Below are 23,780 nucleotides of genomic sequence, written 5' to 3'. Positions count from 1 at the left end.
GGTAGAACTTACAGTGACTGCCACCCCAAGGCCTCTGATAACAGTTACAAAACCCCTCCTCCTCGCCCTCCCCTCCCCCTCCTAAGTGCCTTCTACTATTTCCCTGACACCAATTCCTCTCTCACCTCACCTCCTTCCTCTCTTCTTTCCCACCATCTCTCTCCCAATATGACGGGTTGTCCTGCTCTATAACCTTTGAAGATTCTCGTACCCATCCCCCGAGCAGCGCTGCAGAGTCTCCGTACTGGTATGTTACCCATAGTCCTATTTCACAGTATAGTACCTGACTTACAGGCCGCCTCTCTCGAATGCATCTTTCCTTATTATCCGCTTAATGCCTTTACCTCCCTCTCACCAGAAGTGCTGACTGATTACTGTTCCCCTCCCCTTCCTCTTCGAAACACCGCCTTTGCAGTACAATAGAACACAGGTTACGAAGATGTGTCATGCTGACTGCTGTCGGCCTTCGCTCTTCATTTCCTCCCGTACATGATACGTTCTAACCTGGCCCTCAACAAATTACAGCTGCAATGACAGACTGCAGATCCTGTCTGCACATTGACAATAGACTTCATGACGCATTACCAGATATTTCGACTGTCGGTGCGAGGTGACGCAGCACGTTGGGACACAACGGGCCCACGCGACGCGATCCCTCCAGGACACTGCCCATCACAGTGTGGTACGCAACCCCAGGCACCACAATGTTTACAGCCTTAGCTTTACCCTCCCCCTCACCCCCTTCCCCCCTCATTTCCCACTTTTCTCCCTTCCCCCACCCCTCCCCTTTTTATTTACTATCACCCTCTTCCTATGATTAAAACTGCTGTTGTACCCATCTATCATCCCACAACATTTCTGTGATAAAGACTGTGACGTTTCCAATCTGTACAGTAACTTTGATTCCTTTTCTTTCTGTATCATTACGTATTATTAATAAAAAATTTCAAAGCTAAAAAAAAAAACAAATAAAAAAAAAAAAGAAAGGAAGTAATAGACAGTTAATCATTGTCACTCATACCATCATGGACAGTTCCCCACCCAACTTTCAACTTGGATTGGTTTTGCTGCAGAGTCTTCGGGTGCTTGGTGATGTGGAGTGGCATCCCCAAAATCTCATATTGCCTTCGGTTTCATCAACATGCAGTCACTGTACACCTTAGAATCGTGGCTCATCCCCAGGAACTACAAGCAAATTTGGTGAGGATCTATCAGAGACATTTGTTTGTGACAGTACTTACAGAGCTTAAAACCTGTTGTTTTGGGAGGTGACGTACCTTCAACACTGAAAAACAAAAAGGTCTGTTTCTGCTGGTCCGGAAAGAAAGGAACTGAGGTCAGCACGCAGGAGTGGTGCTTCACATCATTTCTGGAGCGGAACAATGTATGGGGAGCTGCACGGCACCTCCTACTAGCGTGCAGAGGTACTGGTGAAATGTTTCCAGATCCAGCATTATGCCTGGGGAATATTCAAAAGATGAGGAAGTCTTTATCCGAATCGATCGTTCTGGTTAGGTTTTTGTTTCCATTGAAAAGGCATTTTTTGTTTTCTTACAAATATTGTTTGTCATATCTACACAAATTTTTTTTTACAAGTTAATCTAATTTGGGTTCCATGCAGATCCATCAAGGGCAGAGTAGAGTGAGGAGTCAAAAAAGTGACTTTTACCTTTTTAACTCCCATTGAATTAGTTGCTCTCCATAACAGAAAAAAATATCTAAACAGGACTACACCAAAGTTGGTAAACTTTACTCAAAGAAATGCCCTTACTTGATTTAGTTTTATTCAACTCAGTAGTTTTTGAGAAATTAGTGTTTTGGGGTGGGCTTGAAAGGCTTAAGATTTTGGAGTGATATGGGCCACTAATCCGTTTACAGTCTTTGAACCTGGGTTCGATAACTATCTGTGGTCTAAATTAAAAAACAAATCCAAGCTAATTTGATGAGGGATCTTTTTCTGTAATATATTTAGGGTATGTGGACATAAAGATGGGTCTGCACACCAGGAGCCTATGACTGTCTTATCCAAACTTACAAAATGTTTATTGCGGCTGCCATTACAAGGATTCAGGTATCGTTCCTGTGCCCCAGAAAAAATATAAATGAGCATCTCCTAACTCCATGGCTCAGGTGGGGGCCCTCAAAAGGACGCCAGCTGTTAAAATAAAAAAAACTATGAGGACTTTGCTGCATGGTTTACGGATGCCAGTGCAGGGTTTGTGGACCCAGATGAAGCCCCAAGGTTTGCAAAGTCTGGTGAAGAGTACACAAGAAGGCATCAATGGTCTTGTGCCCTTGTCGGCCACCCATGGGGTTTACAGAACTTATTATGGGTTTGCAAACCATGCAGGAAGTCCAACGAGGCTCCAAGATTCTACAAGGGTTTTCAAAACCAGCAGCATGGTCCACAAGCCCTTAAAAATTACAAAACTTAAACTATATATATATATTTTTTTTAATTTAAGAAGCCGAAGATAGGAGTTGGGTGCCTGTGGCAATTTGGGGCCAGGAGACTGCAGAAGACCATGCCCTGCAGTCAACCCCCTCTGCACATATAAGATCCCAGATAATTGTTCACATTAGTGAACAAATTTCCGGGATCTTCAAGGATAACAAAGCCCAAGCCACACAGCCCTGGAATCTGGAAATCTTGACTCAGATCAAGTGCTGGGACTTCTTCTCGGGTTCAAAGGGGAGAGCCCTGGACTATATGTTGAGTATGGGGTCATGGAAACACTAAACGTGGACACTGAGCAAGATGCTATACATGTTGATAAGTGTCATAGCAGATGCAGAGGCAATGTGAAAGTGGGGAGGAGACAATAATTTGATCTTACGATTAATGACATTCAAAGATAAAGAACATACCTTGTCAGGCGCAAAAATTCACTTCAATATGAAGGTCACAGAAGCCTATGTTCCTGCACCACATCCTGGACCTTGCACCAAATTAAAAACAAGCATTTGCAATACAATGGATCTCACGTTTGCTCGAGTTAGAGCTATGAGCGCTGTAAACTCCTAACTGGACTTTTCTTCCCACATAAATTAAAAATGAAAAGTAAACCAGTTGACATAAGCAAGCCAATTCAAAGTGCTGTGGCCGCCATGAGCGTGAAGGAGAGAAACAAAAGGAATGAGAAGTTCGCTTGCAGTCAAACGTATCAGCAAAAGTGCAATCATCCATGTAACAGGGTTGATGGCCAAGGCGGTAACAAAACTGCTCCAAGGAGGGACAAACGTAACGCATTTACCAATGATAACAAAGGATTTTTGAAAGGCAAGCCCATGAACAAGTGATAGTGATGGGCGTGTGACGGGCATGATTAAAAGCCCACAGGGAGATTACAACACGACCTAAAAAGAAAAGAGGGAGCACCTCACTGTGTTGAAGAAAAAATCCTACAGCTGAGGGTAAAGGCAGAGCAACTGCAAGTGACCAAACCTAGAATGGCCCATAACAAGAAAGATTATATCTTCTATGATCTAAAAAGAGGGTTATGACTTCCTAAAGAAGATTAAGGTGACAAAGGGGAATAGAAGGAAGAAGATTTAAGGCCCACAAAGGAAGGATCATGTGTCTGAAATGCAACAATGTGGTGAAAGGCATTGTATACAGCAGTACAATTTGAAACATACTACAACAAATAAGTTATTTCACAAGATTTACTCCACAGCAAATGTTATCTACAGTTATAAGCACCAACCGTGCCTCTTGCAATAGAAAAGTACGTACTTTCAACCATTTCACAAAATGAAAAACGGTTCAAGCGTGTTTTCGTGACATTTGAACGCTGCTTGCACTGATGTTACTTCCAGTGGCCTACGAACAAAGCAACCAACACATTTCTTTTTAGATTACAGATTCTCGGTCTGTACACATATAATACACGTATATTTTCTACAATATACATTTAATAAACAAATGTCAAAAAGTGGAAAGGACCATGTATTCTAAACCATAAACAATTTCGTTTTAGATGTGGCTTCGCAACTCAAAATTATTACTTTAAAAGTCTGGAAATGTGGCGCTATTTCCACTATTGCTGGAGGTGTCACAACTCAGCTGCATTTTCACGAATTGCTCCCATGAGGAGAAATGCTGTCGAGTATAAACCAACGCCAGATTTAGTCACGCCCTCCCCGCATGTTCTTCACTCGACAATCCTGGTGCGTTTCATGGCGGCTGCACGTGTCCCTGGCAGTGCACGCGCCCCCGGAAGGCTATTATTCGTTGTACCTAGACAGTTTCAGTCGAGGTATAATGTTCATGGACTGAAGCTCTTGGAACAGAAGCTTACAAGCGTAGGGTATGCGCAGGGAAGAGACGTGGCAGGACGACTTGCAATAATGACACCTGAAAAGAAACGAAAACAAAAAAACAGCTCCTTAGCATGCAGAAAATCAGGCGAGGGCAGCTACTGTTCTATAACCAATGCCACGGTTTTTGGAAAACTCTTAACCATAACTTTATTTCTCCTTTAATTTCGCATTTAACCTCACAGTTTCTCACAAGAACAGATTAACCAGTTACAACTCATACAGTTACCAATGTGATTTATCTACTCAATTTACTAGACTACACACTGGTGTTTCCAAATAGTCAATTCGAGAGAAAGAAGTCGGGGCGTACACTACAGTGACTCACTTTTAGATTTCAGTTCAGTACTGCAGTGGTTTTAAACTGTAGGCAGATGCCCTGCACAGGCACTTGAATATCTGGATGCAATAAGCAGTTACACTATGTGCAGAGAGGATCTCAACTCCCGGGATAATTAAATGCTGTGCACGCCTGAGAGACCTTCAGGTGCCCAGGGAAGGGCACCAGGCATACTGCTCTACGCAGCGCATAGTAAATGCATAGAGAAAACCACAATAAACTCTACGGACTCCACACAAGGTGGATAAATGCTTATCAGTTTGTAGTAACCTGTCCGTTTTTTACCTGGGTTTACAGAACTAGGAACTGGGCAAAGAGGACCTGCACAGTGGCCCTCAAAACTGGAATCTGGATTACAAGACATGGAAAAGACATTTTCCCTGCACAACTCACCAGGAAAAAACGTGGGGTAAACGGCACAAACTAGAGGGAAAAAAATGCAGGAACCCCGATTCCTACCGTTATTCAAAGGTGTAATGGAGCAGTAATTCTGTGCCTGGAAATTACTGCATCCAAACGTAGTGCGATTTCCAAATCGATAATTCTGCAACAGGAATGTAGAGACTACTGTAGTGAGGACCATTGTGCTCTCACTGATTGTAGCTAGGTTCAATCAAATTATGTATATTTGCTAATTTTCGCAATACACTGTTATTTATCATAAAGATTTGTATCTATATATCCCTTCAGACGCTACTTCCATGGACTTTTGACACCTTTTACTGTCTCAAGGTGCCTACTGGTAGACTGTCCTGCTGTATCGACTTTTGACACCTTTACTGTCTCAATGTGCCTACTCTAGAAGTCTGGTCGTCTGTTCCATCACATTCTGCACCTGCGTGTTCATACCATCTTAGTGTTATCAGAATGCGTGAGCATCTTATCTGTATTAACTCTGGTTCCTAATTCCTCTTGTCCACGTCTCCCTAAGGAGATCAGATGTTCTCATTCCCACTGTGCTCTGTGTCCACACTCCTACCTACACGTTGTGGATTCATTTCCATAGGGGTTCAGGTGTGTGTGCCAGTATCAATGGATCTATACGTGGATTGTGTGCCTGCCAGAGCCATACAATTCCTTGATGACTTTATGTAGCACAACCACGGCAAGTCCAGTTCTACTGCTTGGTCCCAGAGTAATTCTGGTAACTGTGTTATCACGGTGGTGCGATGACAGTGGTGTCAAGTGGAGGGAGGGAAGGTCGTTTTGAGATAGATCCTGGTAGAACAAAAACAGCACACAACAGTCCTCCAGGCTCTGGCCAGCGTGCTGTGTCTCATTGACTGAGTGCCTCTTTGTCCAATTCTTTCAATGATCCATTATCTTTCACTCCGTTTCCTGTGTCGCTATACCTAGAGTCTGTGTATCACAATATTTCACTATCATCGTTTTCCTTTCCCTCAGGTGCCCTAGTCCCAGGCCATGTGTCCTGCTATCCCCATTACTTAGTCAAGTTAATCCAGCCTTGGAGTTAGTAGTCTGTTTCGGGTCCTTTTCACTGGATCTTTTCTGATATGTTGCCAGTGTTTCTTGCCTGCAGTACAGGTCTACTGACCGTAGGAAATTCTATTCCATAGTGCTCATCCCCTAGTAACATTAAGTCACATTAAATTCCCCTCCCATGATCCACTACAGAGGAACACTGTGGGATTCAGACTAAGTGCTTGCAGGGGAGGTCCACAAATGTGTATTTTTATTCCAATGATGGGGCATTCTAGTCAGTCATAACGTGTCCCCTTTTCAAGTCTAAGTAGTTGTAATCAGTGGGCATAGTGTTCCATACACACTAAGTGTCAGTGTATTCTTGCCTAAAAAGCTAAAATGGGAACCCTCTGTCCCAGGATAAGTGCCTGGTTCTCTGTTTCAGTGCTTACCTGTCTTTCTGCTCTCAGGTTCAGTGTCTATTGGGTCAGTGACTGTTTGGTGAACATACTCATTTTCTCAGTCAATGTAGTCCTGTAATCTGTGTATTGATGTTCCATGACTCACGCCCAGTAAGTTTCAGCAAGTTAACCTTGGAATGTACTAGAATTTGCGGAGGGGTTAAGGAGGGGGAGAGGCTATTTCAGTTAGCATCTATTTGACATGGAAACCAAAGGTAATCTCCCTGAAGCATCCGATCTGTGGGTGATTTTGGTAGCAAAAGTCAATGGAAAGGTAGAAGGACAATGTAGATGGGGCAGCACAGACTTAAGCCACTATATAATCTCAGAACCTTCCTGACCAAAGCGAATACTGCCTCAGGAGGAAGCCGTAATGACCTATTGTAGTCTTGATGATGGTGGAAACAAGTGCTCCTCCAGAGTCAGATCTAATTCGCTACAATATTCCTTCCTGCAGATACACGAAAAGGAGGATTTGGTGGAGGCCACAGCCTGCCTTTCATTTTGTGGTCACTGCGCGTCATGGCAATGAGCTCGCTTCTGAACACTGTGGGTGACAGGTCTCTTTTGTTTTGGCATATGCAAGGTCCTGCTCTTATGCGCTTACCAAGATTCTCCATCCCCAGAGCCTCTTTTAGTATGTTCACAAAAGTGTTCTCAATGGCCAAAAGATGAAGAGGACTTGGTGGGACTACTGCCTGCCTTTTTTTCTGTGCCTACTGTACCTCAGTGGGGATCAGGCGCATTCCTTACTTCTATAGAAGATAGGCTATCTTGCTTCCATGTGCGAAAAAGCCATTCACTCTCTTAGCAGCATTCTCACATTCAAGGCGAGAGGCATGCTTGACATTTCAATACAAGTCACCCGTACTGTGTTGAGAGTCACTGGACTGAAGTGAGGTGGATTGGAATGGTGGATTGGAGTAGGGTAGATTGGAGTAGAATGATGTGTATTGGAGTGTGGTGGGTAGATTGGAGTGGGGACGATTGGAATGGGGTAGATTAGATGGGGTGGGTTCGATTGGATTAGGGTGGAGTGTACTGGGCTAAGGTGCTGTGGAGTTGAGTGGGTTGGATTGAATTACAGTGGGGTGGACTAGACTGGAGTGAGGTAGACTGGACTGGAGTGAGGTGGACTGAATAGGGTGGGTTGGACTGGAGTGGGTTGGAATGAATTGCAGTGGGGTGGACTAGACTGGAGTGAGGTGGACTGAATAGGGTGGGTTGGATTGAGTGGGGTGGACTGGGTTAGGGTGTATTGGATTGCCTGGGTGGATTGGACTGTTTGGGGTGGATTGGACTGACTGGTGTGGGGTGGGGTGAACTGGAGTGTGGTGGGGTGGACTGGAGTGGGCTGGAGTGGACTAGGGCGGACTGGAGTAGGGTGAGGTGGATTGGAATGGGGTGTATTGAATTGCAGTTGGGCGAGGTAGACTGGAGTGAGGGGGACAGGATTGAGTGGAGTGGATTGGATTAATGGGGGGTTGAATTGATTAGGGTGGATTGATTGGAGTGGGGTGGAGTGAAGGGGGAGTGGGGTGCAATGGATTGGGGTGGACTGGATTGGGATGGGGAGGTCTTGAGTGGGTGGGATTGCACTGGGGTGGAATGAACTGGAATGGGGTGGATTTTCTTGAGTCAGGTGGATTTGATTGGATTGGATGTGCGTGGGGGTGGGGTGGACTGGATTGGAGTGCGGTGGATTGGACTGGAGTGGGTTGAACTGGATTGGAGTGGGGTGGATTGGGGCAGGGAGAATTTGATTGGTGTAGACTGGATTGCAGTGGGGTGGAGTGGAGTGGACTAAGGGGTTTTGGAGTGTTGTGGATTTGATAGGAGTGCGGTGGATTAAGGTGGCCTGGACTGGACTGAAGTGGGGTGGGGTGGATTGGACTGGAGTGGGTTGGATTACGGTTGATTGGATTAGATGGGAGTGGCCTGGATTGGAATAGGGTGGGTGGACTGGAATCTAGTGAGGTGGATTGGGTTGCAGTGGACTGGATTGGAGTATTGTGGATTTGATTGGGGCTGACTGGAATCGGAGTGGAGTGGATTTAAGTGGGGTGGATTGTGGTGGATTGGAGTGGGTGGAATAGATTAGAGTGGGTCAGATTGGTGTGAATTGGATTGGTGTGGGGTAATTGGGTTGGAGTGGGGTGGATTGTATTGGAATGTGGTGAAATGGATTTGAGTGGGTGGGATGGAGTAGGGTGGACTCGAATGGGGTAGACTATTGGACTGGAATGAGGAGGACTGGAGTGAATTGGATTGAGTTGGGTGGGTTAGTGTGGAATGGGCTGGGTTGGATTGGAATAGGTTGGTTGAATTGGAGTGGGGTGGGTTGGCTTGGATTGCAGTGGAATGGATTGGACTGGAGTGGAGTGAAGTGGATTGGACTGGAGTGGAGTGAAGTGGATTGGACTGGAGTGGACTGGACTGGACTGGATTGGAGTGGAGTGGATTGGACTGGAGTGAGGTGGAACCGATTGGTGTGGGTCGACTGGAGTGGTGAAATTCATTAGGGTGGGGTTGATTGAGAAGGGGTGGGGTAGATTGGACTAGGGTGAGGTGGACTGGATTGGTTCGGGGCAGACTGGAATGGGCTGGATTAGAGTGGATCAGGGAGCCGGGTGGACTGGATTATGTTGGGTGGATAGGAATGGGATGGATTTGAGTGGGGAGGATTGTGGGGGACCGGAGTTGGGTGAATTGGGATTGACTGTGGTGGATTTGAATGAGTGAGGTGGACTGGACTGGAGTGGGGTTGATTGGATTGGATTTGATTCAAGTGGGGTAGATTGTTTTGGAGTGGGGTGGACTAGACTGGAGAGGGGTGGATTGGGGTGAGGTGGCCTACGTGGGGCAGATTTAAGTGGGGCAGACTTGTAGGAAGCTGGCCTGGTTTGTAGTGGGTACCTTGGGTATTTACACCTCATACCAGGCCCAGTTATCCCTTATTAGTGAAGTAGTAGTGTTCTAGCAGCTTAGGCTGATAGAAGTAGCTATAGCAGAGGAGCTTAGGCTGAACTACGAGACATGCAAAGCTCATGCAATACCACTTATAGTTACACAGTACTTATACACAAGTAAAGACAATACTCAGTGTTACCAAAAATAAAGGTATTTATTTGGGTGACAGTACCAAAAATATCTTAGAGACAATACTCCTTCAGGAGTTAAGTATTATACACAATATATACACTAGACACCAAAATAAGGCAAGTAATTAGACAAAGGATAGTGCAAACAATAGGAAATGCTATAGAATGCAATGGGAGAAAATTGGTCTAGGGGCAACACAAACCATATACTAAGAAAGTGCCATGCGAATCGCGAATCACGAATTACCCCCTAGACAAGTGTAGTGTGTGCAGAATCGCTGGGAGATAAAGAATTAAGTAAAGGTAAGTAAACTACCCCACCCCAGAGCCCAGAAGAGCAGGAGTAAAGTACTGCAAGTTTCCTTAGGACACACTAAACCTCGTGATATGGATTATTGCAGTAACCAACCAAGTCTGCAAAAAACAACTGCTGGATTCCTGGACCTGAAGACCTGCAAAAGAAGGGGACCAAGTCCAGAAGTTGAAAGAAGTTCCTGGAAGGAAAGGAGCCCCTGCCAACCCAGAAGAGGGTGCAAAAGAAGAGTCCCCAAATGGACCAAGACTGCAGAAATGCACCCTAGGAAGATGCCAGCTGGTTCCTGCATGATGCAAGAGATGTCCCACGACGTGAACATGGATGCAGACGTGATTTCATGTTGGAAGTTGCCAACAGGCCTTGGTTATGACAAATGTGCGTTTTGCGTCAAAATGGCACTGGCTGGACCCAGGATGGACCTGGGGGCCTCAACTCTGTGTGTGGAGGAAGAGGGGGCTTCCAGCACTTTAGAGAGCCCTCAGGATGCCAGACAGCACCCACGAGAGTCCCAAGACACGGGGACAAAGGAGGTGCAAAACGCGGTTGGTGCAGCACTACAAAGAAGGGTCCCACGTCGCCGGAGGTCAACTCAGCGAGTTGAGCGTCGCAGGATAGAGTGCTGGGAACCTGGGCCAGGCTGTGCACAAAGGAATTTTGCAAATAGTGCACAGAGGCCTCAGGAGGTGAAGAAGACGAGGTGCAAAGGGGTACTGTCGCTCTCAGGGAAGGCAAGGTCTTACCTCCTCCAAATTGCGTCAACAGGACCTCAGGACAGACTGTGTTGATGGGGTCCACTCTGTGTTCCTAGGAGCACGCTTGTCGCTGTGAGAGGAGTCCAGGAGTACCGGTCGTTGACTTGGAAGGTGCCTGCATGAGCAGGGCAGTGACTCCGTCACCCCACTGGAGATTTCTTCGGTCCTTCTGGTGCAGGATGAAGACAGGGAGTGCACACCGTGGAAACTGTTGCAGTTGCTGGCTGGAGCTGAAGTTGCAGAAGAAAAGTATCCATTGTGGGTACTTTGTTGCTGTTACGGCGGTTCCTGGAGCAGGCTGCGGTTGATCCGAGGTCAGAGGATGAATTAGTATTTGCAGAGGATTCCTGCTGGGAACTTGCAAGTAGAATTTGAAGAGAACCTACAGGAGAGACCCTAAATAGCCCTGAGAGGGGGATTGGCTACCTTATCAGGTAAGGGCCTATATCAGGGGGGGGGTCTCTGATGTCACCTGCTGGTGCTGGCCACTCAGAGCCCTCCAGAGTGCACCCACACCTTGCAAAGCAAGATGGCTGAAGTCTGGGACACACTGGAGGAGCTCTAGGCACCACCCCTAGGGTGGTGATGGACAGGGGAGTAGTCACTCCCCTTTCCTTTGTCCAGTTTGGCGCCAGAGCAGGGGACAAGGGGTCCCTGAACCGCTGAACCGGTGTACACTGGCTTATGGAAGGAGGGCAACAACTGTGCCCGTCAAAGCATTTCCAGAGGCTGGGGGAGGCTACCCTTCCCAGCCTGTAAAACATATTTCCAAAGGGAGAGGATGTAACACCCTGCTCTCAGAGGAAATGCTTTGTTTTGCCTTCCTGGGACTGAGCTACCCAGACCCCAGGAGGGGAGAACCCTGTCTGTGAGGTGGCAGCAGCTGCAGTGCAAGCCTCAGAGAGCTGGTTTGGCAGTACCGGGGGTCCACAGTGGAGCCCCCAGGATGCATGGAATTGGCTACCCAGTACCAGATTTGGAATGGGTGGACAATACCATGATCTTAGACACCTTAAATGGCCATATTTGGAGTTACCATTGTGAAGCTACATATAAGTATTGACCTATATGTAGTGCACACGTGTAATGGCGCCCCCGCACTCTCAAAGTCCCGGGAAATGGCCCTGGACTATGTGGGGGCACCTTTGCTAGTGCAAGGGTGCCCTAACACTTAGTAACTTTGCACCTAACGTTCAGCAAGTGAAGGTTAGACATATCAGTAACTTATAAGTTAATTAAGTGCAGTGAAAATGGCTGTGAACTAGTGTGTGCACTATTTCACGCAGGCTGCAATGGCAGGCCTGTGGAAGGGTTTGTCTGAGCTCCTTATGTGTGGCAAAAGAAATGCTGCAGCCCATAAGGATCTCCTGGAATCCCAATGCCCTGGGTACCTAGGTACTATATACTAGAGACTTATAAGGGGGGTCCAGTGTGCCAAATGAAATTGGTATATGAAGTCACTAGCCTACAGTGACAAATTTAAAAGAAGAGAGAGCATAAGCACTGAGGTTCTGGTTAGCAGGGCCTCATTGACACAGTCGAGCACTACTGACCACACACACACATTAGGCCAAAAAATATGAGCACTAGGGTCCTGGCTAGCAGGATCCCAGTGAGACAGGCAAAACACACTGACATAGGTTTTTATCTATGAGCACTGGGGTCCTGGCTAGAAGGATCCCAGTGACACAGTAAAAACACACTGACACACACTCACAAGCAGCCCAAAAGTGGGGGTAACCATGCTAGAAAGAGGCTACTTTCTCACAAGACTGGATTGGGGTAGACTGGTTTGCAGTGGGTACGGAGGATTGAAGTGAACTGGATTAGGGTAAGTGGTTTGGGGTGGACTGTGGAGGGGATTGAAGTGGGGTGGACTGGAGTGGGATGAACTGGAGTGGGGTGGCCTGGACTGGTCTGGGGTGAACTGAATTGAGTGGGGTGGATTGGTCTGGGGTGAGGTGGGGTGGACTGGTGTGGAACTGAGTAGGACGGATTGGAGTGGAGTGGATTGGGGTGTACTGCAAAATCATGTGTTAAAGCATAATTTCAGAATTTATGCATCAGAAAGAAACAAAGTTTCTTTTAACTATTTAGAACAAGATAATCATAATCTTGTGAGAACAGTGTCCAGTGTCCAGTTCTCGGAGCAAACACAAAACAAGACGTGAGTGAAAAGTGAGAAAAGACTTAGCAAAAAGAAAGAAAGTTAACTATAGAAAATAAAACTCAGCAATTTTGTTTGTCCTGCTGGGCACATTTTTGCCAGTCACACGCCTTCTGTTTGCAGGGCACTGGAAGTGAAAAAGAACATAATAGCATCTCAATCACGTCAGGAGCCTCGGACAGGCCCTGATTAAGTTGAATCAATCAGTGCCTGGTCCCTGCTCCAAAAGAAAGTAACAGAAATTATGCCAGGCCTGCAGTGATCAATTACGAGGTTGTAAAGAAGAGTGCAGGCAAATCAATAAATGGTAAACAACGGGTGGGCTCCAAACCCTTTTTGTTAACAACAGTGTCTCGCAAGCAATACACATGCACTAGGTTCGACCCTAAAAAGAGACCTGGCTAAAGTGTGCATCCAGACAAGGAAACAAGGAATGCCTGCTACTGGAGTGAAGTGGATCGGACTGGTCTGGGGTGAACTGAATTGAGTGGGCTGGATTAGTTTGGGGTGAAGTGGGATGGATTGGAGTGCGGTGTACTACACAATGATGTGTTAAAGCACAATTTCAGAATTTACACTTCAGAATGAAGCCATGTTTCTTTGAACTATTTAGAACAAGATAATGATTGTGTTTTGAGAACCACGCCCATGAGCTAAAACAAAACAGGAGTGCAAAGTGAGAAAACAAGACTTGGTAAAATGAAAGAAAGTTAACAATAGAAAATAAAACTTTGCAATTTTGTTTGTCCTACTGTGCACATTTTTGCTAGTCACACGCCTTCTGTTTACAGGGCACTACTAGTTATAAAGAACATAATATCACCTCAATCCCGTCAGGAGCTGTGGACAGACCCTGATTAAGTTAAATCAATCAGTGCTAGGTCCCTGCGCCACAGAAAGAAACAGAAATTATGCCAGGCCTGCAGTGACCAATTACGAGGCTGTACAGAAGAGTGCAGGCAAGTCAACAAATGGTAAGCAACGGGGGGCTCCAAACGCTTTTTGTTAACAACAGTGTCTTGCAAGCGAGACACATGCACGAGGCTCAACCCTAAAAAGAGTCCTGACAAGGGTGTGCATCCAGACAAGGAAACAAGGCATGCTTGATACTGGGAAGATCAAGCTCTAGTTAGCTACAGGAGGAGATTGTGGTGCTCCTACTAGCTTAATTGGAATCCACGGTTTGAGAATGGCAGAGCTAGGATGTAGGAGAAACCCTGCCATCAAGCCAGAGGAGATCTCAGGCAGGGTCTGGTCAAAGGCTCCCTAAAGAGACCAAGGGCAAAGCTTGGTACGAGTATTAATAGAGCACCAGTTAAGTATGGCCTTGCTAATGTATGCTTTTATATAGTATTTCTACAGAGCAAATCTAGGCAAAAGGACGGGCAGCGTCATACACTGTCAAAGACCAACATAAATTCAATAAGTGGTAGGAGAGGTAGCTGGGTTGTTGACAGTTAATGCATCATGATGACAGTTAATGCATCATGTTGAAGAGGTAAGTCTTCACTTTTTTCCTAAATTGGAGCAGTGTTTTGGTGGTCCTGATGGATATACAGGGATGCTGTTCTCGGATTCTGAATGCATAGATGGAAAATCCTGCTATCTGGTGGTCTTTTGGCTGCAAGTGTGCAGAAAATCATCACAGATAGTGAGTTTATGTTGGAAAGTGAATTATTGGTAAGGACAGGGAAGTACCTACACTTAGCAGTAGGCCACAACTCCCCCACTTAGGTCCAGTCAGGGTCTCAATAAATTAATCCTGGCTCAACCCTTGATAGCTTGTCAACAAGCAACAAGGATTAACACTTAGGAGACTAAGGGCCAGATGTACAAAACTTTTTGCACGGCAAACTGCGAATTTTGCTGTTTGCGACATGCAAAAAGCACATCGCGATGCCCAATCCCCGTTTTGCGAGTCGGTATCCTGGTTACCGATTCGAAAAACGGGACTGCGAGTCGCAATTAGGAAGGGGTGTTCCCCTTCCTAATTGCGCGTCACAGAGTGATGTATCGTTTTGTGACTGCGAACGCGGTTTCAAAACAATCACAGTTAGCACCCATTTCGGGTAACCCATTCGCAAAAAGGAAGGGACCCCTTCCCCTTTGTGAATGGAATTAAAAACATTTTTAAAAAAACATGCTCTGAAAAAATAAAACGAAAATGTTTATGTTTTAGTTTTTTAATGCATCTCGTTTTCTTTTAAGGAAAACGGGCTGCGTTACAAAAAAAAAAACTGCTTTATTTAAAAGCAGTCACAGACATGATGGTCTGCTGTCTCCAGCAGGCCACCATCCCTGTGAGTGCCGCGATTCTCAAGGGGGTTGCAAATTGCGACCCACTTCATTAATATTAATGAGGTGGGCCTTTGCGACCCCACTGCGAATCGCAGATGGTGTCAGGGACACCATCCAACATTCTGAATTGCGACTCGCAAATTGCCAGTCGGTCTTACTCGCAATTTGCGGGTCGCAATTCAGATTTTTGCTACATCTGGCCCAAAGTGTGTAGAGCATTCAAAAATCACAAAACAGTACAACACAGGAAACAGTTTAAAAATCCAAAACCAATTTATAAGAATAGATTATATTTTTATCTTTAATCTGACACCAAAATGAATTAAATCGGATACGGGAAACCAGAGATATGAATGTTTTAAGATTAAGGGGGTCATTACGACCCTGGCGGACAGCGGTAATTTGGGGAAAGGTACTGCCAACAGGCTTGCGGTACCTTTTCCCAAATTATGACATTGGCGGTTTGGCTCAAGCCAAACCACCAATATACCACTTCGTCCACCAGGGTAGTAACAGCCGCCGGGCTGGAGACTTCGGTCTCCAGCCCGGAGGCCGTCACAATACCACCCTCGGGATTATAACCCAGCCTACCACCATGGTATTCGTGGCAACCTTACCACCACGAAAACCATGGCGGTAGGCATTATCAGTGCCAGGGAATTCCTTCCCTGGCACTAATAGGGGTCTCCCCCACCCTCCTCCCTAGAGTCCTCTCCCACCCTCCACCTCCCACTCCCGACATCCACACACCCACACGCGCACACATACACACTTAGACACACGCATGCCCACATCCACCCATGCTCGCACACATAGATTCCCACACCCCGCAACACACACTGACATACATTGTAGCACACACACATTCACAACACAACATACATGTACACTCACATTCATTCATTCACACCCACATACACGCATACAAAAACAGACACACACACTGCCCCCCACACATGCACACAACATCCCCCACCCACTCTCCTGTCGGAGAACCCGACTTACCTGCTTGCAGGGGGTCCTCCGGCAGGATATGGGGAAACTGCACTTCTGCCAGCAGCAGCGTCCGCCAGCAAAACACCGCCAGGCCGTATCATGGCTCATGATACGGTAGGCGGTGTTTTTCTGGCTTGGCACTGCTGCGCCACCTTACCACCATCCGCCACCATGACCGTCGACGGGATACCGCCAGAAAGCTGGCGGTATTCCGTCTACGGTCATAATGCGGTTGGCGGCTGGTAGCCACGGCAACAGTATGTTGGTGGCTGTCGCTGTGGCGGTAGGAGGCATTTACAGCCAATGTCATAATGAGGCCCTAAATGTTTTTTAGCGCATAGAAACTAAAAGTGCTAATCTGGCCATCTGGTCGCACCTGACCGGGGCGAAGTCAAAATTTGAGGCAGACCTTGATGGAGCCCTGCTCGTTACAGTGAGCGGGAGTCCTCGGTCAAGGTTTTACCTTCTGACAGTCTTTTTTTTCAGGACGAGTTTCTGCACTAGGATGAATTCGCAAGTTGGATCCAACCTCCCTGGCACCCTCTTCGGATACATGTCTCATGAGACCTTGGTGAAGAATTCTACCTTCGGACTTAGATGATTTTTTGTGCGGAAATCTTCGTCCAGGCCGAACTTGAAATTGGATCCGACCTCCCTGGAGCCCTCTTCAGATATGCTGCACGGGAGGCCTCAGTCAACTTTTTACGTTCGGACTTTGTCACTTTTTGGAGCTTTTTTGCTCCGATGTCAGACAACCCTCCAAAGCAAGCCGATTTTGAGTCAACGTCATTAGATTGCCTTTCCACAAGCCTGGGGCTCCGGAGCTTTTCAGTGGAACAAAACTGCAAGTCAGGCCGGGTCATGGTCAACATAAGTCAGCTTGACTCACAACATTGGGTCAGTCCACTTATCAAGCTTTTTTTTTCCCCAAAAGTTCTCCATTCTTCTGAATCTTCTTCCAGAAGGTCTATGCAGGACGTTTAGGAGTCCACAACTCACCTAAAGTTTCCAGAAGCTCCGAGTTGCTCCTTGAGGGTTAGGACTCCAACTCTAAGAATGCAACTGGTTCAAATCCCAAAAAAGACCACTAGCCACTGGTCAGTTTCTTCAGGGCTTGCTGCAGGGGACTCTGGTCAGCTATGTTCTACCTTCAAGTAGTTGAAGACAGGCAAACTCCTTTTTAGTGGTGAAGCCCAAGTGTGCAGCTTGTGCAGTCCTTCACAGTGCAGTGTGCAGGTGCAGGTCAGTGGTCCAGCAGGGCAGACCTTCTTCTTGTCTTGTTCCTTGTAGGGATCGGAGGTCGGGATGCAGCTCTGCCAATTTTATCCTTGCTCCTGGGGTGTAAAGCAGGGGGGAGAGGGCTGGAGCATGGGGCTCTTGACGTGCTGCCCACCACCCTCTTGAGTGACCACTTCCTTGAAGTTTGGCAAAAAATCAATCCCAGGGAGCAACATTCTACCAAAATCCAAAATGGCAAAAATTCAATCTCAGACGTTAGGTCTGGCTGAGCCCACCTACTGGTGTGGCTATGTATTCCTTAATGCACCCCTTTCCAGCCCTCACCCTTGCAGGAAATGGGGGAGGTCTACTTGCTAGCCCAAATGTCCTTCCCTCCTTAGAAGTACAGTTTGGCTGTTCTCCCCCCACCTATCCCGTTTCACCGTCTGCTGAGGCAGTTCTCCTCCCTCAGGCACTTCTGTTGCATTCAGCCCAGGCCACTTCACACCTACTCAAGGCAGCCCAGCCAGGCTGCCAGAGGCTGGCCAATCAGAGAAGGGCACTACAGGGCTGTAGTTGGAAACTTTCAGGTAGAGTTCTAAAACTATTTCCCTGAGTTAGTTATATTGTACTCAACAATAGCAAGTTGTTGGATTTATTATAACCATAAGTTTGATACTAAACTTGAAATATTTAGGTCCTTTGGATACTTTATTACTTAAAAATAAAGTCTCCCCATGTTAACCTATGAAGCCTATTCACTACAATGGAGGAAAACAAATGTAGCTATTTAACCTCACCAGACCTTATAAAACAGCTTTTACAAGGCCCCTGCTTATAGTTACACTGCACCCAATCCTGGGGGCACAGAGGGCACACCTTAGGTGTCACATATGTAAAAATAAGATTGTTTAAGACTTAGAAAGTACTTTCAATTCTGAAATCGAATTTGGGGTTAACTTTAACTTAAAGGCAGCCACCAAGGAAGTCATTCCTTTAAAATGACACTGGGCACCACATTAATGCACCTATGGGTACACTACCTATGCTGGGGTCCCTAAACCTACATGCCCTACAATACACTAGGGACTTATAGGTAGGTTGACACAGCTACTTATAATCAGCCTAATTTGCATATCCATTTTAATCAGAGCACAGGCCCTGGGACTGTTACGCAGTGTCTAGGGCGCCATCAGAGTTTGAAATACACCAGCATAAGTGAAAAAATGGGGGCAAAATGTTAGGGTCTACTGCAATCAACCCAGTTTTCTCACAGCATGTCTGCAAGATAAACATGGGTTCTGGTAGTAATGGCTCTGTAAATAATGTAACTGGTTTTGAAGATGGTGTGATGAGGTAAAGTGAGCCAATGAAGTTCCATCAGGATGCGGGTGATGGAATCATATTTCTTCAAGACCTGGGTGAGAAGTGCTGCAGCATGTAGAATGCCATTAAGTTTAACAGTGTGGAGTCTGATTGGTTGGTGTCCAATTAGAATCTCTGTAACTTAGCATTCAGTGAAAGTTTGGGTTCGAAACAGTCAAGGTTCATTTCATTGGGCCAGGTGTGTACTGTTTCCTGTTCTTGAAAAATAACAGGAATTCCGTCTTGGTTGGGCTGAGCTTCAGGTAGGCGCTGGATATTCAGAATCTGAATAAAGTGCAAGTTGTGCTTGAGGCATTGGAAGTCAGAAGCAGGTGAGACTTTCAAGTAAATTTGTGTATCATCACCATATTGGTGACTCCTGATGCTGTTATCTGTGAGGGATGCACCAAGCAGCTTCATGTAAAGGTTGAAGATGACATTATGGAATCCTGGTGAACTCCTCAGGTGACTGGATTGTTTTGTGACTTGTAGGTGTCCATGAGCACAAACTGGTGCTATTGGAAAGGTAGGAGGAAAACAAGTGGAAGACATTGTCGGTAAATTATAGATCAAGGCTCCAAGGTGCGCAAGAGGATGGGATGATCAATTCTGTCAAGGGCTGCTGAGAGATCCAGTAATATCAGGAGGCAGGGTTCATCTTCCCGAGTGGTCACAGGGGCATCATCTACAATCTGTAAAGTGGAGGTCTGCTAAACTGTGAGCTGAAGCCATACTGGTAGTCGTGCAGGAGATTGTTCGAATTGGTACTACTGATCTTGGAGTTGAACATAGACTGCTTTTTTATTGATCTTGCAGATGAATGGTAGGTGAGTGGTAGGCTAGTAGCTTGTGAAGTCACTGTGGTCCACTGTAGGTTTCTTCAGTAGACATGGTATCTGGCTTGTTTTGACAGCATCTGGGAAAATGCCTTGAGTGAAGGAAGCATTGGCAATGGTAAGACAGTGTTTTGAGGACCTTAGAAAGAGGATCCTGTGTATGCCTCCAAAAGATATCCCAGGAAGTCCAAGCAAATGCCCTACAAATGGTCCACATCCTCAGATACCCCCACGGGCTGTGCAAGAAGTGAGTGGAAAAAGTACTGGCAAAGGTACCAAAGTTCAGACGAGCATAAGAGGTAGGCAATGAAATGAGGATTGCAAAACATACAGAAGTGATGGGCACCAAGAACTAAGCAAGTTGTGGCTGCACAAGTGTCCATGTTTCAAATGCTTCACCAATTTTGTTTTGGACAACAATTATCCCAGTGTCAGGGCATAGCTGCCTGAACACTGAACAAGCCCAGACAATGGTGGACTGGCATATCACAACTGTGTTATTCAGTATTTAAGTATGAAGCTGTGCATGGGAGTCATCCGTGTACATCTGATATTTGCCTGAGCTGAAGGAAAAGGACAATATAGAGAAAAAAAGTATCCTTCACTCAAAGACAAAGTAACATACACATTGCACTACAAAAGGACATAGGATAAGTTGAGACTGCACAATTATTACAATACATTTAGAAATTCTGGGCCAATGTTTAGTATTTTTTAGAAAGAGGTACTCTCAAAGTTAATCAAATTTGAAGGCAGCCAGCTAAGTGTGGGACTGAACATCATATCACATTTAATGGATTAAATGAAGCACAGATGTGATAGTCCACAATAATAGTGATTATTCAAGGCTCGGGAACCACACTACACTGTGAGTGTCTTGAAATCAAATAACAATGGTAAAACAATTGTACAACTCAGTAAGAACAGACTTGATGTTTTCTGAACAAGAACCTGAGTCCGAACCTGTTTGGGTACCCACAGAGCACTCACAGGTTACTGGGCCAAAAACCTTGGGGTTAGGTGTCACTGGGCTACTGGTGGAGGGGGGTGAAACTCTACTCATGCAGGAACCACAATCTTTTTTATGGGTGAAGTCACAAGCAAACCCTGAATTAACCTGTGCTCAGCCCTCGGGTAGCTTGGCACAGAACAGTCAGACTTAACTCAGAGGCAATGTGTATTTTTCCAACACTTCAAACAGTAACACAGTGAAAACACACCATGAAAGGATCCCTTATCAAATAAAAAATAGAGTAATTTTTAATACATAAAACAAGTCCAAACAACAAAAATCCAAACCCTAGAACCAGAGATATGTAGATTTAATATTTCAGTGAAAATAGTGACATCAAGCACAATTGTGGGTATCTGGTCATGCCGGACTGGGACAATGTCACCAGTACAGTTCGACCGTAATGGAGCTGGCCGGCTATAGGGACCCAGATAGGTGCTGGCTGCGGACCGTTGTGAGGGTCTGCGCTGACAATGCCTTGTGCAGCCGAGGTGATACATCAGTTCAGAGGTGCTGCGGAACTGTGATGAGAGGTGCTGCGGAACTGTGATGAGAGGTCCTGCGTCACTGAGGATCCCATCGCCGATGGCTTGTGATGTTAATACAGTGTCGCGGATGTATTGTGCAGCTCAGGCATTTGAGGTATTGGTTGTGAGAACATGCTTCGGGAAAGGTACGCACAGGCGGCGGTTCCGATGTGGCTGTGGGGGTCAATGCTTAGTCTTTTGCGTCAGGAGAACTCTTGCAGCAGAGGCAACAGGTCAGTTCTGCTATGGGTTATGCCGTGGAGCAGAGGAGATGCATCCGTTCTGCTGGTTCCACAGATGGGCTGGAAGAGCACCTTCGGGCCCACTTCCAAGGGTCCGGGACAGGGGTGGCACCACTTTGCAAGGTAGGACTCACGGATGGCAGAGCTCAGGTGCTGGGCTTAAGGTTGTTGGAGAATTCTGTTCCTCAGCCTCTAGTGAGGAGGCCAGTGAACTAACCCTTGGAGTCACTTTGGGGTCCTGGGTTCAACAGATGCAGTCCAGTGCTTTTCACTCAGTTAAGAGGTCAGCAGTTCCTTCAGAGCAGCAGTCAAGCAGAGTGGCAGTCCTTTCAGCAGCACAGCAGTACCTCTTCCTGACACGAGTATCCACAAGTCCATAAGTGTACTGAAGAGGTAGCGTCCGAGGTCCAATATTCATACGTGGTGCCCTTACTCTGGTAGGTGGAAGAAGCTTCCAAAGGTTTTCCTTTGAAGTGCCCAGACATCCTGCCTTCCCTGTCCTGGCTCGAGACTTAACTACAGAGGGTACGCAGCAGCTATTTGTGCTGAGGTAGGTCACATTCAATTCAAGTGTAAGTAGGGCTGTGTCAAGCTCTGCCCTTCCATCCTGCCAGTGATGGCCCATCCAGGCACACCAAAGCTCTCTACTGTTTGGGGCTGCCTAGGAGGAATACACAAAGCCCAAATGTCAGCGACCCCGAGCATTATGTCTGAGGAACTGGCTACAGGCACTAAATGGCTAATGCAGAAAAATGCCAACTTTCTAAAAGTAGCATTTTCAAAACTGTAATCTATAATCAGATTTTTCATAACAATTTCAAAGACACCAAACATAAACTGCTTACCTGTTCCCATTTGGAAACCACAGCTTATTAAATGTAATAAGGTAACTCCAATGTTATCCCATGGAAGAGGTAGGCCCTGTAGTAGTGAAAGGACATGCAAAACTTAAAATTACATGTCCTACTTTTTAGATAACCGCACCCTACCTTCTGAGCTATCCTAGGGGTGACTTATATGTATTAAAAAAGGAAGGTTTGGGCCTGGCAATAGGTATATTTGTTGGTAGGTCAAAATGGCAGTTTAAAACTGCACACACAGGCTGCAATGGCTATGGTTAAAGTGCTACTTAAGTGAGTGGCACAATCAGTTCTGCAGGCCCACTAGTAGTATTTTAAGGCTGTGGGTACATGTACTACCACTTTTCTAGGGAATTAAGTTAATCAAATATGCCAAGTCGGGATAAGCCAATGTGGCCATGTTTTAAAGAGTTTTAAAGAGTGACAACATGCACTTAACCACTGGTCAGCAGGGGCAGCAACAAATGGAGGAGGAGAGCAAAACATTTGGGGGAAGTCTCCCGTAAGGCTGACAGGTCTAACACCACTGATGTCCTGATACCGATTCTACTACGACTGTCCAAACTGCACCAAGTATACACCTACTTAACTAGAGCTAAAGGGTAGCAAAGGGGCAATTCAGACAATCTCAGGGAGGTTCCGTGGGGGGAGTAGAAACTCAGAACCCAAACATGACAAGCAACCCAATAGGCACACGTAGCACAGCATTTTTCTTATTGGAAAGACAAGTTATTTAATTCAGCCAAAATTTAACACAGTACAAAAAAGGCCGTAACACTACTGGGATGTTCAATACACGACACAACCTTGTTCTTTTATACGGTTATGGAACTCCTGGGTGACTTGTAATACTCTTATAATGTATGGCATGAGTTACATTATCCCATACACCTCACTGTCTGTAAATCTCTTCCTCTCTGACACATCTCTCTATCACAGTCTCTATGTATGGTTTACGCCGGTTGTTCCTTTGAGCTTCATCACACACATCTGTGCCTCTGGTAATTCAAGCTTGTTCTTTTTCGCACACCTCGCAGTGTCAATCTCTTGCTCGCGCTCTCTCTCTCTCTCTCTCTCTCTCTCTCTCTCTCTCTCTCTCTCTCTCTCCCTCTCTCTCTCTCCCCCCTCTGGTTTTCATCTCCATCTCACACCCTTGTGTGCTTTCAAGGTGTCGCACTCTCATATCTTCAGGGTTTTTACCTCTTGCTCTTCCTCTCTTTTCTCTCTGTGGCATTGATCTTTAACTGTGACCTTTCGAAAGGTGTCTGTTACGGTCTCTTTTTTTCTGCCTCTGTCCCACACACTCTCTCTCCCAGTTTCATTATCTTACCTGACACCTCTCCCTTCTGCGCCAGCTCACCCTGCATCAGGTGAGTAGGCAGCAGGAAATCAAATGGTTAAGAGCAACTCCTCGTTGTGCGCCTCCTTCCCGGTGCTTTTTCAATCTTCTGCTTTACTGATGCAATATAGGAATGGTAAGAGAAGGATGAGAGGAGCTTTCTATGGCCTTCAGACCCCATTCCCTTTCTCAGCACAAACAGCTGTAG

General features: G+C 46.1%; 1 protein-coding gene across 1 annotated transcript in view; it reads right to left on the bottom strand.

Annotated features, from left to right (window-relative positions):
• Window positions 1-3,648: 3,648 nt before the first annotated feature.
• The window catches only part of POLR3B (RNA polymerase III subunit B), a 776,005-nt gene continuing 755,873 nt past the window's right edge, over window positions 3,649-23,780 (bottom strand). The window contains exon 28 of the mRNA XM_069228350.1: window positions 3,649-4,357. Within this exon, the coding sequence (XP_069084451.1) occupies window positions 4,228-4,357 (130 nt within the window). The 3' untranslated portion in view covers window positions 3,649-4,227. The remainder of the gene's footprint in view (window positions 4,358-23,780) is intronic.

This window comes from Pleurodeles waltl, chromosome 4_1 (genome assembly GCF_031143425.1).
Source record: "Pleurodeles waltl isolate 20211129_DDA chromosome 4_1, aPleWal1.hap1.20221129, whole genome shotgun sequence".
NCBI classification, from domain to species: domain Eukaryota; kingdom Metazoa; phylum Chordata; class Amphibia; order Caudata; family Salamandridae; genus Pleurodeles; species Pleurodeles waltl.
This window is presented reverse-complemented; position numbering and strand designations above follow the sequence as displayed.